At 40.6% G+C, this 17,844-nt stretch overlaps 1 protein-coding gene across 3 annotated transcripts in view; it reads right to left on the reverse strand.

Moving 5' to 3' along the window:
- agmo (alkylglycerol monooxygenase) overlaps positions 1 to 17,844 on the reverse strand; it is a 225,284-nt gene that overhangs the window by 125,153 nt on the left and 82,287 nt on the right. For all 3 annotated transcript variants that reach the window (XR_009827738.1, XM_062062713.1, XM_062062715.1), the window contains exons 4-7: positions 11,847 to 11,950; positions 4,767 to 4,862; positions 1,081 to 1,147; positions 252 to 317 (exon numbers count right to left, since the gene is read on the reverse strand). Coding sequence is in view for 2 of the 3 variants with exons in the window: in XM_062062713.1 (XP_061918697.1) it covers positions 252 to 317; positions 1,081 to 1,147; positions 4,767 to 4,862; positions 11,847 to 11,950 (333 nt within the window). In the remaining variant the exon portion in view is untranslated. The remainder of the gene's footprint in view (positions 1 to 251; positions 318 to 1,080; positions 1,148 to 4,766; positions 4,863 to 11,846; positions 11,951 to 17,844) is intronic.

A 17,844-nucleotide genomic window follows, 5' to 3' on the forward strand; every position in this document is an offset into this window, starting at 1 on the left:
GTTATTTTAGTTATCTGAAATAATCTAAAGTGTGAATTCCATCAGAAAACACCCAAAACACCACCATTGCAATCTTATAAATGGATTCAAATGATAAAAGATGACAATAAGCAGGGTTAATCACTACGGATTTAGCACGGGGCGTTTATCCACTTGAGGATAGTGTACTTGATGTAACAACAACGTAACAGACAAAAATCTTCACATTATTAATAATTTGCTCATTCCAGCACTAAAAGGAGAATACTTACCGAACAATCGGTCCCATATGATCAGAATGCCCCCGTAGTTCTTGTCAATGCAGTACTCATTCCTCCCTGGTGGAAAAGCGCTTCAGGTTAGGAGAATACTACATCCCAGCAGGGACAAGACATTGATACAACGTTGATTATAAATGCATGTCCTTTAAAAATGACTTTGAAACAACATTGCAAAATAGTTGTATTTCTAAATTGAGACATTGTTGATGTCTAATGTTGGATCCACGTTGTTGGTTGGGAAATTACCAAATTTCAATGGTCAAATCAATGACATTGAATAAACGTTGTCAAAAAGCATGAGGTTTCAACGTTGTATTTGTGTTGTAGAATATTGGTTGGTAAATTACCAAATTTCAATGGTCAAATCAACGTGAGAACACAACATTGATTAAACGTTGTCAAAAAGCATGATGTTTCAACGTTGTATTTGTGTTGTAGAATATTGGTTGGTAAATGACCAAATTTCAATGGTCAAATCAACGTGAGAACACAACATTCATTAAACGTTGTCAAAAAGCATGTTGTTTCAATGTTGTATTTGTGATGTAGAATATTGGATGGAAAATGACCAAATTTCAATGGTCATATCAACATCAGAACACAACATTGATTGAACATTGTCAAAAAGCCTGTTGTTTCAACGTTATGTTTGAGTTGTTCAAAGTCAGGACCTGATTCAACAAGTTCTCAATGTTGTTTCAATGTCTTGTGCCTCCTGGGACATTCCTGATCCCCCATCCATTTTTCACATTGGACTGCATCATACAACTAAAATAAAAACTAAAAGGTCAGCAAAAATGTAGCTCAAACTGCTTTTTACCGTGGTGAACTCTGTGATGCTTTGGAGTGTTGAAGATCCATTCCAAAGGTCCCAAGTCTTGGACCACCTTAAAAAAAAAAAAAGTGAGTTATATAAACTATGAACGTCTCTTTTAAGACAGTCTTGGTCTTGAATGCCAAACAGACTGTTGGTGAGGTCATAGAAAACCTTGACATATTCCACGCGACTATCAGGGTGGAGAAGAAATGCACAGTTTGCCAGCAATTACTACAGTTATTACCACGTAATGTAGCGTCTGGTAGTTTTGCCTGGACTAAAAGAATCCCGTCACTTCACTTTGATTGCGTCTGGATGAGAGCAGCACTTGCGTGCCAATGAATTACACGGGGGAAGAAAGAAAAAAAAAACCATAAAGAAGGCATAAATTACCTCCCTTCAGAAAATGACGACTATTACGAGCGCCTTGGCTAATAGCGCACTGAAGGTTTTGGAAGGGGTTCCAACTCCATTCATTCCCTGGAAGCGTCGTAAAAGTGATACTCGCCGTGGTTCTGCGAGGCAGAGAGAGAGGCCATGCGCTTCTGTTTGGAATATTTCATAGTATCTCATTATTTTTTATTGAGGACAGGTTCCGTGGCCGTCTGGACTAAAGAGGACAGATTAGTGCTGGCACTGGGACACTCCGATACGGAATGAAATCCTTTCCAGCAACAGCATTTATTCATAGACAGACTACATAAATAATATAAAGGTTGCTGCAACAGGCCTTCATTTCCCTCATGGTATCAATAAAGAACATCTACCTAGACACCAAATGGCTACAGTGTAAAAGAGAGTTGTTAAAAAAATAAACCTTACACAACATGCTTGTTTAGGATTTATACTTAAGATTTTTGCCTGTATAAGTAAGACAAGATCACACATTTTTTTTTATGCATTCTGACACCAAAATAAATGTTAGCAAAAGTCAGCTAACAATGGAGCTAATTGGAGTCGCAAGATTTCGCCTATAAAGCACACTGGTTTTATATACACACTGTAAGAATACATGCAATGTAGTAACAGGCACATTCATAATAACTTTTAATGTTTACATATTTTGCTAATTTTAAGCATACGGCGTCACAGACGCATCACAACGTTCCATTTTCCCTTCAACAACAACAACACTACTACTCATGCAGACTATATTTGAGACAACATAATAAAACTACAACTTACTGTACAATGTCTGTTCTCCCTGGGATGCAGACTGATGGGATGTTTATATATTCCCGTTTAGATAAAGAATTAATCAAAATCCTTGCGAAGAGTTAATTAAAAAGGTAGGTCTAAAAGAGTGCCTTTTCATGTCTTTCTCATCATTGCCGGGTATAAATTGGTTGTCAAAGTTAAACAAATTCTCGGTTCATGTCCACAATATTCTGCTGTCCAGGTGAAAGGCATGATTTATAATCTAGAATTAACTTTCACCAGCTCAGAGGCGGTGCAGCAGCTCACCAGCTGATGATGTCAATACAGCAGTAAAAGCTAGTTAGCTCTCTGTGATCAATGTGCCACTAAAAGAAGGTCCTAAACATTAGCGCCTATAATAACAATATTGCTAATACTTGGTTAATATCAAGGTCACAAAATGGTAATGGGGTATTGTTGGCCCTCTTTGGATGTTTTTAACCCTTGTGTTGTGTTCGGGTCTGTGGGACCCGTTTTCATTTTTTATTAAAAGAAAAATGATACAATTAATTAATTTGGCTCATTTTCTGTGAAGAATATATATCAGAATACATATTTAATGACCACACACCATACACCCCCCCCCTACACATTTCTATTACATATAAGATGTCCGTGTCCACCTGTGTGGAAATTGATGTTCTGTGTACCACACACACACACACACACACACACACACACACACACACACACACACACACACACACACACACACACACACACACACACACACACACACACACACACACACACACACACACACACACACACACACACACACACAGCAGGCCTAGACAGGAGGAGGACAGAGTGTAGGTACACAGAACATCAGAGGGTCAAATGTGCGAGAAAATGAGAGCAGACAGTGTTGACAAACAATGTTGCAACATTGTGTGGGAAACACAAAAGAAGAATCCCTGTGAGATGCAGAAACTGGCAGAGAAATTTTCCGTGCAACGTTCATATTGTTGTTACTCAGCCAGCGTTTGTGGGTCTGATGGACCCATTGCATTTTGTGGCTTTTAATGCCTCACAATCAAACACTTTTATGTTAAAATACTGAACAGATGTTTATTGGGATAAGGTAAACATCTGTTCAGTATTTTAACATAAAAGTGTTTGAATGTGAGGCATTAAAAGCCACAAAATGCAACGGGTCCATCAGCCCCACAAACACTGGCTGAGTAACAACAATATGAACATTGCACAAGGGTTAATGGGTTTTATGGGTGCAATACACGCAATGACATCATCACTACATTGGCTCCATTGTTAGCTGACTTTTATTTACGAGTTAGAATGCATAAAAAAAGACATGTTCTTGTCTCTCATAAGGATTCGAAATGATAGGCAATTTTGTGCAGGTCCCTTTTAAAGGTGCTTGTGTGAATCATAATATGCAGTGAAAGATTTAGGAGTGCACAATAGATAATATTATGAAATAGCTCGAATTACCGATAAATAAAATGCTCCAATGAGGCAAGATTACTCGTACTGTGCTCTAGTTCTATTACGGTGAGCAAATCAAGTGCTCCTTTTTTTCTACTTGCTGCGCTGTAAGCCTATAAGCCTAACCCTCCCCTGAGTTCATTGTAAACAAAAATGATGTCCATCTTGTGGGGCTTATTGGTGCTATAATTTGCAACAACATTTCTGCAAACATTACACAGGGAGGGGGAAAATAAAAAAACAAACTTTATCAGCCACGTGAAACGCCAGCATCACTATGACGGTAATTTTAAAAGTCTAAAACAACCATGCCCTAAAGCCAGCCGCAAAGAAAAGTCTTGTTCCTTTCCGCAGCGTTTGAAAAGTGCTAAAAGTTTGCAGAGAGACGACTGTAGATACTGAAGAGACTGGCTCTTGTCAGAGATACACTTCCGCAAACCCAAATTTGTTTGACTCTTTCTTACCTGCAGGTGTGCAAATAACAACACCTAAATCTACATTTACAAAAAAAATAGATATACAGTGGATCCGGGTTTGTTTTTGCCTCATACATCACTTAAAGCGTGAGTGAAGAATGCACTACCGACCGTAAAAATCCCAAAGAGAAAGAGACAATACAATATTATCTGCTGTGGCTCTTTGAGCGCACTGCAACTAGACCTGGATAGTCCCGCTCCTTAATGCTTCAGTCACACGCAGGATTCTTACAGGAATGAGGCAAAAACTAACCCATTAACCGGTTTATCCATCAGTGTGTGAATGTGTGAATGTGTGTGTGTGTGAATGTGGAAATAGTGTAAAAGCGCTTCGAGTTCCTTAAAAAGGTAGAAAAAGCGCTATAGAAGTACAACCCATTTGCCATTTATCAGTCTTGAGAAGCAGAAAGCTGTTGGTTCAAAAGAAAAACAAAATACTGTCCATGTTACAACTGCATCATTACAAATCTGATTAAAAAAAATTATTCGGAGGTACTGTGCAAGAAATACCAGTCAGGTCAAGGGTCATACACCAAGGTAAAGTCGTGTTTGTGACAAAAAGCTGACCTCTGTGTGCAGCCAGAACTGGAAGAGCAGATTCAATTGGATGTGGACGGCAAAGACTGAGGGAGGCACAGCCAGAGCCATGGGCAGGTAGAAGATCTGAACAAGATAAAACCCAAACACCACAAAAAAATTAAAAACAATTATTTTCCCATCACTACCAGACAATTTAACTAGTCTTTTGAAAGCGAAAGTGAAATATTAAAATTATTTAAAAAATATATATATACAGAATATACAGTAGTATACAGTACAAATGTCCCAGGAGACTGATAAAAATATAACAATCCCCTCACTTTTTAGAGAAAATGCACCTAAATGCTTGTTTTATATTTTTTATTTTCATTAAGTTGTGAAGATAAAAAAAACTTCCTTATAGACATGATACCTCCTCTGATTACCGGCACTACTTCACGTAGGATAACTTTTAAAAACTAAAAATAAGAATAAAAACAAACTTCACTACACATATTAAGATACATTTATTTATTTTTTATCGTGCTCTGTTTGTGTTGTGTTTGCTCGTTTCTAAAAGCACTTTCGAACAGTCTAAATTCCAACATCAAGGTTAGGTGGGCGCGGTGGAGCTTATTGTTGTCCAGAAAAATGAGGGTTCCTAGTATGAATCCAGCTTCTGCCGTCCTAGTCACTGCTGTTGTGTCCTTGGGCAAGACACTTAACCATCCTTGCTCCCAGTTAATCAATTTAAGTGGACCCCGACTTAAACAAGTTGAAAAACTTATTTGGGTGTTACCATTTAGTGGTTTATTGTACGGAATATGTATCACTGTGCAATCTACTAATAAAAGTTTGTTGTGTACATACATCTACTGATGCTTAGTCTGGACACATCCTCAGTGACCTCTTGGATTCACCGGGCGTTTCAGGTCTCTCAACTGGTCATACGCCCTCCTCCAAGCGACCCAACCGGGGGTGATCAAATCCCCCGGTTTGTGTCCAGACGGCTAGCTAGCTACCATGACTCCAAGGATCTCCTCTTTCGAGCCACAACCATCTCGAGGCCCTTTCCGCCGCTTCGGTGGTACTGCGGATGGCTCTCCTCTTTCTCTCTCCATCGATGCCCAAACTGCTGAAGGCTCTGACCAAGGAACGGGCTGCAAATCCTCTGCATCCAACCTCCACAGGGAAACACCTTGCTCTCCAACCAGCCTGTTGACAGTCGCTGACCATTCCTGCATACTTGGAGAGCTTCCTCTCGAAGGCTTCTTCCAGGCGATCTTCCCACGGGACTGTCAGCTCCAGCAGCACAGCTTGTTTGGTGGACTCAGACACAAGGACAATGTCGGGTCGCAGGGTGGTGACTGCGATATGGCTGGGAAAATTCAGCTGGTTTTCAAGGTCCACCAGCAACTGCCAGTCTTTTGCAGACGTCAGGATGCCTGCTGATGTTCTTCTAGCAGGAGTTGGCGTGTCCCCAGCTCTGACAAAGGCGATGGTTTTCTTGGAGGGGTGGAACTGTTTTGCCCATGAAAGTCCTGTGCTAATGGCTTCAGCGATGGTCTTCAGGACTTGGTCATGCCTCCACCTGTACCTTCCATCTCCAAGTGGCCTTGTACAGCAACTGAGGATGTGTTCCAGGGTTCCTCGCTTGGAGCACAGTGGGTATGCTGGTGTCTCTGCTATGCCCCATGTGTGCAGGTTTGAAGGGCTTGGGAGCACTGCCTGGATGAGAAATTTGATGCGTTGCGGCTCGGCTTTCCAAAGCTCAGCCCAGGTCACTCTCCTCTCAACCGCATTCTCCCATCTTGTCCAAGCTCCCTGTTGCTTCATTCCAACAGCCTTGAAGGTTCTTGTCTCCTCCACTGCCGCTCTCACCTCATCCTGAACAAGACGTTGGCCTTCCTTCCCCCTAGTGTTCATTTGGGGAGTTGGAAAGGATCCCAGCCCAGCTCGACCCCGTGTGACTGCTCCAACCAGGCTCCTGTGTCGCAGCCATGCATCTGCCTCCTGAACTGCTTCCTCTGCCCTCCATTTCCTGCCAGTACTCACTTGGATCCCTGCTTTGGCCACCTTCGGATCACTTGAGTCCCTATACTGTACCACTTCTCTGGCTCTAGTTATCTTAAATTCCTCCTCCAAGGATTTGAAAGGCAACTGCAGTTTGTTGCTGTTCCCGTAGAGTGCAATGCTACTCAGGCTCTTAGGTAGTCCCAGCCATCTCCGGAGGTGGTTACTGACCCTCCGCTCTAGGATCTCAACGGTCGTGATGGGGAACGAGTAGATGAGGAGGGGCCATAGGATCCTGGGAAGAATGCCATGCTGGTAAATCCAGGCTTTAAACTTCCCAGGTAAGCCTGACTTGTCCACGGATTTCAGCCAGCCATCCAACTCAGCGCATGTCGACTGGATGGATGTTGTGTCTCTCAAAGAGCAGTCAAAAACCTTGCCCAAGCTGTTGACTGGCTTCTCTGAGATAGTTGGAATGGCCATGCCTGTGATGTTAAACCGGAACTTGTTCTCCACCTTCCCCTTCTTCAGCACCATTGATCTGGATTTGGCGGGTTTGAAACGCATCCGGGCCCTTTTCAAGTCCCTTCAGAATCCAACGGCAGCCTGGGACTGATTCTGTCATGACTGTGAGGTCATCCATGAATGCCCTGATGGGTGGTTGCCTTTGTCCGGAATTTGTGCGGGGCCCTCTGCACTCTGGCTCAGCAGACTTGGTGAGCATGTTCATGGCTAGTGAGAACAGTGTCACAGAGATAGTACACCCTGTGATAATACCAATCACCACTTTGTGCCAACTGGATGTTGTTGGTCCGGAAGAGACCCTCATCCTGAAATTGCTGTAGTAATCAGCAATGAGGTCTCTACACCTGCTGGGTACATGATGTTTCATCAGAGTGAGTTGAACGAGCTTGTGCGGAATAGAGCCGAAAGCGTTTGCCAGGTCAAGCCACAGTACTGATAGGTTGCCCTTGTTCTCTCGAGCCTCCCGGATGAGCTGCGTCACCACACCGGTATGCTCCATACAACCTGAAATTCCTGAAATGCCGCCTTTCTGGACAGATGTATCGATGTAGGTGTTATTTGCCAGGTAGGTACACAGTCGTTTGGAAACGGCGCTGAAGAAAACCTTTGCCTCAACACACAGCAGGGAGATGATGCGGAACTGGTCTAGCTGAGTGGAGTTTTCCTCCTTTGGGATCCATACCCCTTCCGCCACTCGCCATTGCTCAGGGATCCTCCCCCTTCTCCAGAAGACTCACAGGATTTTCCACAGACGCTGCAGGAGTTTGGGACAGTTCTTATACACTTTGTATGAAGTCAATCAATCAATCAAACCAGTGCCAGCCACACAGCACAGATGGAAATGAGCAACTATGCTATAATCTGGCTCATTTACGGTCTGTGCAGCAGACTGTTCATTAACGTGCACTGTCCTGAAATATTTTTTTATAAAATACAGTAAAACCGTAAACCATAAACCGCTATTTATTTCCTAGATGTATATTATTAGCTTATAAGATGGAGCGGCTAATTTATGGATTTTTTCTTTCTTTCGCTAATTCCAATAATGTTTTGTGTTCGAGGATTTGCATTAAACCCAAGCAGATGACTGAAATAGTGTGTTATTGTTTGTGCTAGGGCGCCATCTTTTGGACGAGTTCGCTCACTGAAGGAATTGCGGGTTGAAATTGTACTTTCTGTTTTGATGACGTAACCCGGAAATAAACGTCCATTGCGTTTTTGCTCAAAAGGATTCTTCATTTATCCCTTCAACCAACGTTAGTAAGTTTAACAGTTTAAATTAAACAATTCTCACTTATTAAACCGTCCTATGTGTGATGTCTGTAGAAGTGTTTCCATGCATATTTGTACGCGCTGTCGTAATGTAATGAAGCTAGCGCCGTTAGCATTAGCTCGTATGCTAAGACGTTTACAAGTGTCTGTGTTAGTATTATTAACTTACAATGGCGTTCTTTTTGTATTGTTTTAGTTTCACAATTTCCTCAATAAATTCACTAAAACATCACCGTGGAGTTATTGAGTTGGTTTAGATCAGGGGTCGGCAACCCAAAACGTTGAAAGAGCCATATTGGACCATAAATACAAAAAACAAATCTGTCTGGAGCCGCAAAAAATGAAAAGCCGTACCGGTATATAAGTCTTATAATGAAAGCAACGCATGACATAAGTGTCTATATTAGCTATAAAAGCCTACTATCAAAATGACTACGTGTCGCAGGCTGAAGCAAATCTTCGTTGACAGAAATGTTCAAATGTAATATTTATTCTACACATTTTTACAACATTAGAAACCATTAGTAAATCAGAGGCTACTCAGAAGGTGAGATAACTCCTGGAAATTACTGGCTTTTAATGGCTAAAGGTATAGATGTGTGTGTCCAAGTTAAGGCTGTCTTCTTTTAATAGATTTATTACAATCTTTGGCCATACTTGCCAACCTTGAGACCTCCGATATCGGGGGGGGCGTGGCTAAGGGCGTGGTTAAGAGGAGAGTATATTTACAGCTAGAATTCACCAAATCAAGCATTTCATATATATATATATATATATGTATGAAATTCTTGACTTTCAGTGAATTCTAGCTATATATATATATATATATGTATATATATATATATATATATATATATATATATATATATATATATTTTTTTTAATTCTATTATACATATAAATAAAATATTACAATGTCAGTGTTCTGCAGGCTATCCAGTAGATGGCAGTATTGTCCTGTTTAAGAGTGTCACAACATTGCTGTTTACTGCAGACGAACTGCTTTACGGTAGACTAAACGTGACTGCTGTTGTTGTGTGTTGTTATTGCGCTGGGAGGACGTTAATGAAACTGCCTAACAATAAACCCACATAAGAAACCAAGAACTCTCTCTCCTTGTTGTGCACTCTACTCTCTAAAAGCCTTAGATGTTATGACGTCATTGGGCAGGCAAGCTGTTTATATTGTGGGAAAGCGGACGTGAGAACGGCTGTCCCCACTCAGGTCCGCATTGAGCTGGAGGGGGCGTGGCTTCCAGCTCCGGCTGAATACTGGGAGTTTGTCGGGAGAAAATCTCTGCCGGGAGATTGTCGGGAGAGGCGCTGAATACCGGGATTCTCCCGCTAAAAACGGGAGGGTTGGCAAGTATGTCTTTGGCAAGCTAGGTAATGTTTGCTGTGGTCTGGAACAACATGGCACACAAACAACTGAAATGCAGCCAATATTACATACATACAGATAATGTGTCATGAGACATGCAAATATAATTTATATACAAAGAGGATAAAAGTAAAGGATATTAAATGACCTCAAATATACCTACAAATGAGGCATAATGATGCAATTTGTACATACAGCTAGCCTAAATAGCATGTTAGCATTGATTAGTTTGCAGTCATGCACTGATCAAATATGCCTGATTAGCACGCCAACAAGTCATTAACATCAACAAAGCTCACCTTTATGCATTCACGCACAGCATGAAACATTTGGTGGACAAAATGAGACAAAGAAGGAGTGGAAGATTTTACATGTAAACAAACTGTTGCGTCACAGTCCACACTATGGTGAGTTCAAGAACCGCTGAAATTAGTAAGACAAAACGATGTTCACCAAGTACTCTCATCAGTGAAGCATACATACGAACATATTAAACAGCGGGCTAACAATTAGGAAGGTTTGTGTCATGTTTGTTCTCAAACAAAAAACATACTAAACAAAAAAAAAAATTCCCCCATCTTTTTCCATTTTCAATTATTTTTTTTAAATGCTCCAGGGAACCACTAGGGCGGCACTAAAGAGCCGGTTTAGCTGATTGTACACTGCAAAAACGGAAATCTAAGTAAGATTAAATATTTCAAATAAGGGTGATATTTGCTTATTTTCTGTCTGATAAGATAATTCTTCTCACTAAGCAGATTTTATGTTAGAGTGTTTTACTTGTTTTAAGGGTTTTGGTCCTAAATGATCTCAGTAAGATATTACAGCTTATAGCTGAGATTTTATGACATATATTGAGTAAAACATGCTTGAAACTAGAATATCAACTGTTGCAAAGCTGTGTTATCAACACTCACAAGTATAAAACTACTTTTTTAAAGTAATAATTTCTTATTTCAAGCATGTAAAAAAAAAAATCATGACTTTGACACAATCGTGTCTCATATGACGACAGCCAAATGGACTTTGCTGTTTTATTTTCAATGAAACAATAGAAAATACTTACTCATATAGTAGTACAGTTGGCACAGTACAGTAAACTGACAGTTAATATTTAAACATTTAACATGTGACATTTCTAACAATTTTGAACAGAAATAGATCATGCACATTCAGGTACATTCTTCAAAATTACAATTAAAACATTTTTGGCCGGGGGCCGGGCTGTATATATGCGCACTAATTGACTGAAAGAGCACGCACTTGGCGCGATGATGTCATGTTGTCGATGGAAAAATGCATTTTTAGACAATATGATTTGCCTGAGCGGCTAGAAGACCCCGAGAGTAACAAGCGGTTGCCTTGTTGCCTTTCCATTAAGAACAATAAATTAGTTTTTAGTATAAGTTTGCTGGTTTCAAGAAATGTAATGCCGAGCGCATATCATTATGTCAAGATAATGGCACTAGCATTTACTTAATTTAAGAATATTTTTCAACATATTGAGCAAAAAGGTCTCCTTTTTTTTCTACCAAGAAAAGTGCAGTTGTTATTAGTGAGAATATACTTATTTTAAAGTATTTTTGGGTTCATTAAGGTTAGCTAATTTTACTTGTTTTGGAAAGTCTTGACAAGCCAAATGTTCTTGTTCTATTGGCAGATCATTTTGCTTAGTTCAAATAAAATACCCCTAATTTTTGTATTTTTTTTCTTGTTTTTGAACACTGACTTTTTGCAGTGTGGAGCTAGCTTCTGCAGCTAGTGGGTCCCTGACGATGACTTTTGTTGTGTTTTATCAGCCGACACCGTTTGAAAATAATTAAGGTAGGGCAATAATTCTTCACAAAACATTTATGTGTAAACAACTCATTTCACAGCGTATACATTTGTTGAAAATTACTATCAAATTGGGTCTTGAAGGAACAGGAACATACGTACCCAGGATGTTAGCTGCTGCGTGAGAGGCTGCCGTAGGGCCGTGCTGAAGTTGAAGTATTCCGAACTGTGGTGAACCTGGTGGGCCGCCCACAAGACGGACACCTCTGCAGGAAGAACATAAACCACGTGAACATGCAGGTCGATGTTTGTTATCCTGCCGCTGCTCAGAATCCAGCGCTCGAGTCATCATTCCTCAGCTGTTGTGAGCGACACTTATATCGGCGTCACACTTCACCTTAACAAGCTTGTCAAGTTTTACGGGATCACTGAGAAGGTTCCGGACCACCACGTCAACTTGGCACCTTCCGTCCGCTTTTGGCTAGCAGTGGCGAACGGTAATCCTCAAATAATATCGTAAAGCAGCACAGGTTCCGTGAAATTAAGATGCGGCTCTAAACAGAAGCCTTGCCTAGGAGGGTCTTTCTGATTTAATTCTACGACTGAGCCCCACTTAAATAAATACTCAGGTTTTATTAGCGCGCTGGTTTTTACTTTATTGCAAGATTGTTCTCACAAACAACCTGAAATAGTGTTTGCACGTGCCAGCTGTGCTCAACCATGTGATTCAGTGCACACACACACACACACACACACACACACACACACACACACACACGCACACGCACACGCACACGCACACGCACACGCACACGCACACGCACACACGCACACACGCACACACGCACACACGCACACACGCACACGCACACACGCACACACGCACACACACACACACACACACACACACACACACACACACGCTAAACTCTGGTTGTGAATTCTATCAAAGCTGACAGTCATCAAGCCCAAAGGTCGGGGGTCTCCAGCACCTGAACAAACACATTGTTGGGAAGTCAGAGTGCGCGCCGCGTGAACCTGCACCGACACTCTTCCAAGTTCCAATCAGTGAAAAGGCGGAACTCCTCCAGGGGAAGAATTCCGAGAGGGAACCACCGCAAGCGAGCGATATTTGCGTTTTGGAGGCCGTGTTATTGCTGGACTTCAGCAGGTGTGTGAGTGACGGTCCCAGGGAGGTGTTAGGAGCAGGGGTGTCCAAACTTGTTCCACTGAGAACCGCACATTTTAAAAATATGAAAGCATCCGAAGCCATTCGGATATTTTCATTTTTAAAACTAATACAATATTTATGGTAAACAGAGCTAACCGCAATTTTGCTGAACGTTGAAGGTCCCGGGGACCCAAAAGGGTCTCAGTCATCATTATGAGAGGCAAAAACACACATCTTTTTCTTTTTTTTTTTCATTTTAAAGATGATAAAAAAATGCTTGGAAGATGCGGCTAAGGGGAGACACCGTTGTAGCCTTCAAAGCCCTCAAAAGCAACTTCAAAACCCTCCATCCATCCATCCATTTTCTACTACGTGTCCCTTTCAGGGTCACCGGGGGTGCAGGAGCCTATGTCAGCTGCATTTGGGCGGTAGGCGGGGTACACGCTGGACAAGTCGCCACCTCATCGCAGGGCCAACACAGATAGACAGACAACATTCACACTCACACACTACCTACATTAAAGTTTTATAACACCAAGTATAGATATATATATATATATATATATATATATATATATGTATATATATATATATATATATATATATATATATATATATATATATATATATATCGAAGATGACTATTTTTTAACAAATGAAGATTCACAACCTTTTCTTTTTGAAGTTGAATATACGGAGGACGAAATGCTGCTTATAGAAGCCGAGAGACTGAGGTCGGCGTGACTTTGATGCTGTAAATGTGGAACTTGGAGCCAAGCTATGCCGACATAAATGGAGTGCTTTCCCAAAATAAACCGTAAAAAACGTCCCAGGCCAGCTGGACCAGACGGACAACTGTCCATCAAGTGAGTCACTTTAATATTGATCATGATACACGCAGCACATCATGCGTGTTATTACAACTACAGTACATACGCTGTTGAGCTAGCTGTGTACAAGCAAAACATTAAATGTGGGCTAATACTTTACAGATACTGTATTATTATTGTTCATGTTTTTCAGTCAGTACAGATTGGTGTCTTATCAAATTGTGTTGTGTATTACAAGCTCAAACATGAAGCGAGCTCACTTCTTACTGTAGCTAGCTTTTACGGCTAATACCGAAGCAAGCCATTGTGTTACTATGCTAGAAAAAGAGTTCCTCAGTGTTTGCTCTTACAATAACAATGTCGCTACAGCTTGGTTATTATACAGGTTAAGTAACGTAAATGAAGTATTGGTGACGGTTTTTGAATGCATTTTTGAAGCGAATTAGAGGTCGAATTGATTGCTCTCATTAGCTGCATTGCTAGCCACTTAGAACGATCCAATTTTTACATGTTAGAATGCAAAAAAACACTTGTCTTCTTGTCTCTCATAATGATTGTGAACAATAGGCTAAATAAAACAAAATGTGCTGTTCACCCTTAAAAACAAGTCAGATATTTTTTTTTAAATTTACTTTCATTGCTAAATATCTACAGATATACTTCAGATCTAGCTGTTCACAACGTTTTATTTTGTATGTTTTATTCCTTTTTTTGTTAAAGAAAACAGTTTTTTTTATGTCAAAAACACAAAATATGTGAAATATTTCCCCAAAATTTAAAATGGAATTTTTGATGTGAAGTAATTGAAGCCGTATCCTCAAACCCTCAAACTCAAAACCCTTGTAGGGGATGCATTTTTAATTGATCTTTGCTATTTGGGCTCTTTGGAACCCAATGATGATGTAAACAAAATAAAAGTTGAAAGTTGCCATCTGAACTTTTGGGTGTGTTTTCAGACATCTTGAATCTAGCATGTGTTATAAATAAATGATAAATGGGTTATACTTGTATAGCGCTTTTCTACCTTCAAGGTACTCAAAGCGCTTTGACAGTATTTCCACATCCACCCATTCACACACACATTCACACACTGATGGAGGGAGCTGCCATGCAAGGCGCTACCAGCACCCATCAGGAGCAAGGGTGAAGTGTCTTGCCCAAGGACACAATGGACGGGTTGTAGTATACTCTTCCTCCACTACTAATTGGCAGTATAATAAACAAGGGTCTTGTACAGAATAATCTTGTATTGTGAAAAATGTGATGTCCATATACAGTATGTGGATACCAGATCCTAGGAGGTTAAATTAGTCGAAAATCCATAACAACATTGCTTTTGTTTCAATAATATTTTTTGAACAATGACAGTTTAAAAAACAAAAAATCAGACTAAAGATCTTGGGGACCCCAAAAAGTTTTAAAAGTAAGTCATATCTCAAAATATATTATTTTTACTTTCAATGCTTAAATCTCGAGATCAACTTCAGATCTGTTGAGTGTAAGCTTTTATTATTTTTCAACAAATGCCAGTTTTATAGTGAAAAAACAGCCTGCATGGCAGTTTTGTGTCATTAGTGTCAATATTGCATAATTTTCTCGTTACAGTTCACCAGTTTGCTCTTTTATGTTGTTGTTTTTGTAATAGCATTGTTTTTAAATTAGCTGCAGGCAGGAAATGGCACCGGGCCGTACTTTGGACACCCCTGCGTTAGAGGATCTGACACAAACGGGGGATTTCAGATTAGGATAACACGTCAACCTTAAATTTACCCTCGTTGCTGAGTTTGTATGACTTTCTGCAGTTTGTTGGCGCTACACCGTTTTATTAGCAGCCACCTTCACACTCGCCTGAACAGAGGATGATTGGGATAGTGGTAAGCGATTTCTACGCGTTTACCACAGCTCCACATGACATTGGTGAGCTTTTGACATGAGCGATGTAAAACGACAACAGTTGGGGGAAAACAAGGCGAAACACACAATTCTGATGACGTGGCTGACATTCGCTGCGACTGTCGTTGACCACGTTTTAGCAGAACATACACCTGCGGTTTGAACACCTGGGAAACCCAGTTCTAACAGAAGAATTACACAGGATGTAATTCTGGTACTGGCAAGTGTAACACACACAATTTTATTGGGTGTAAGTAGTGTAATGGTGACTATGTAGGTGTTACTTCATGTTTTAAAAGGCTCTAATAATGATAAAAAGGAAGTCGTAAACAGGTTTATTGCTATAATTATGAAAATATAACATTTACTATTAATAATCCTACTTCGCGACATTCTTAACCGCAGTCAGGCCTGCAACCAATTAGCTGCGATCAACAAGGGACGACTGTATCACTTAGTTATTTTTCTCTATTCTCTTGTTGTGGGGCAGACTGGCTCGTACATGCACATGGATCCTCCATTGTTACCATTTCTAAAACAAAGTAGCATAGAGTTCGAACATATAGCTGTCAGTAGACTCGCTATGGAAGCGCTGAAAACTACAACAAAGATGACAGGAGAAGTGGAGGCACGTAAATAAGACCGCCCACAAAACGGCGCATCCTGAAGAGACGGTCAGAAAGCAGCTTGAAAATGGTCTGTAAAACGTAATCTATGCAACATTTTGACCAAAGAACCACCATTACATGCTATGTAGACTACAAGGAAGTGTTTTAAATGTAGAAAAACATCATAATATGACCCTTTGAATTTAAAGTGCTGAATTAATTATTTTGCTACAGTAGCAAGACAGTTAGCTAGTAGCCAAACAACAAGAGAATAGAATATCAACTGTGTATGAGGGATGACCATGTCGTGAACTCTATTTGTCTTTGTTATTTCAGGACAAACTACACAATAGCTTGGTTTATATGCGACCGCATTTATGCCGGTCCATACCTCTAATACTAATGAGTTATTTTTAACCCAGATCTGCTGGCTATTCTTGAAAATAAAGAAAAAAAGTCGACCAAAGAAAATAGCAAAGTACAAAAATGTCAAGTTTACCTATCACATTGCCAGTCAGAACCACTGCTTGTCAAGGTCTTTACATCCATGCTTTGTTCCAGTAACAGTCTTTTTTTTCCCTGTGATCCAACAGTAATGGAGCTTGGCAAGGTCCAGCAGTGAAGGCGGCCTAAGATTGATGCTCCTTGTCACCGATAGGAAGTGTGAGCCGCTAGGCTTCGCTGCAAACCCATGTCCTCGTCTCTGAACTCGGCGGGACGCTGCATAGTTTGGCAGGCGCAATTCAGGAGGGAATAGCTCTTAAATGGTGAGAATCATCGCCTACGAAGCCCACGCTCGCAGCGAGGCCGCAGAAACGCTGAGGTACAAAAACGTAAAATCTCGACGTGAGCCTTCCAGAAACAATGGAGTACGTTTCACATCGAGACCGCTGCTTTGCAATTGGCAACTGATGTGATTTTTTAAAATGGTATTTTTATAGCATTTTAGATTTTAGTACAGGCAAAATTTGGAAAAAGTGGGATCAGGAAGCTAAAGTTGGTCAGTGGTGGGCCGCTTACAGAACACTTGGAAGGATGCAAATGGTGCTTTGATATTATTCTGCATTTGTTCATTAAAGTCCGTAAAACTAAACCAATGTAAGTCAGGAAATCGAAGCCATGTTATATATTTCAGGAAAAGAAAACTTTGTCTCTGCTTTGTGTTATCGGTGAAAAACGGCCATACGGGTGTCAGTGAAATACAAGTTAGAGTACGTGTATGAAGTCAAAGCAAAGTCCCAATGAACCTCATTAACGTACCCGAGCACTAAAATTTATCAGCGAAGAAAAGGGATTTTTAAACGGCAACCCAGGGCAAAATCCGGCTTGTATTAACTTAAATGACACCGTAGCAGCCCCCCAGGTCTGTCTGAGAAACATTGTTGCAGCAAATTCCTAAAAACACAAGAGTGCTCCTGCTGCAACTTGGACCACTGTAAACACTGTAAACAGATCCTTGCATTGACATTTTAACATAGAACACTGTGGTCCAAAGTCCTCCTTTTCAGGAGTTCCACATGTTTTTGTGATGTAATATATGTAACTCAAGTGTCGCTGTAGCTTGTTTACTTCAGATGCAGTGAGTTGTCATAGATTTAACTTCTTTAGTTGTATCAGTGGCGTTCCTCAGGATTCCATTTTAGGTGCACTCTTTTTTT

Source organism: Entelurus aequoreus, linkage group LG11, assembly GCF_033978785.1.
Source record: "Entelurus aequoreus isolate RoL-2023_Sb linkage group LG11, RoL_Eaeq_v1.1, whole genome shotgun sequence".
In the NCBI taxonomy this organism is placed as follows: Eukaryota; Metazoa; Chordata; class Actinopteri; order Syngnathiformes; family Syngnathidae; genus Entelurus; species Entelurus aequoreus.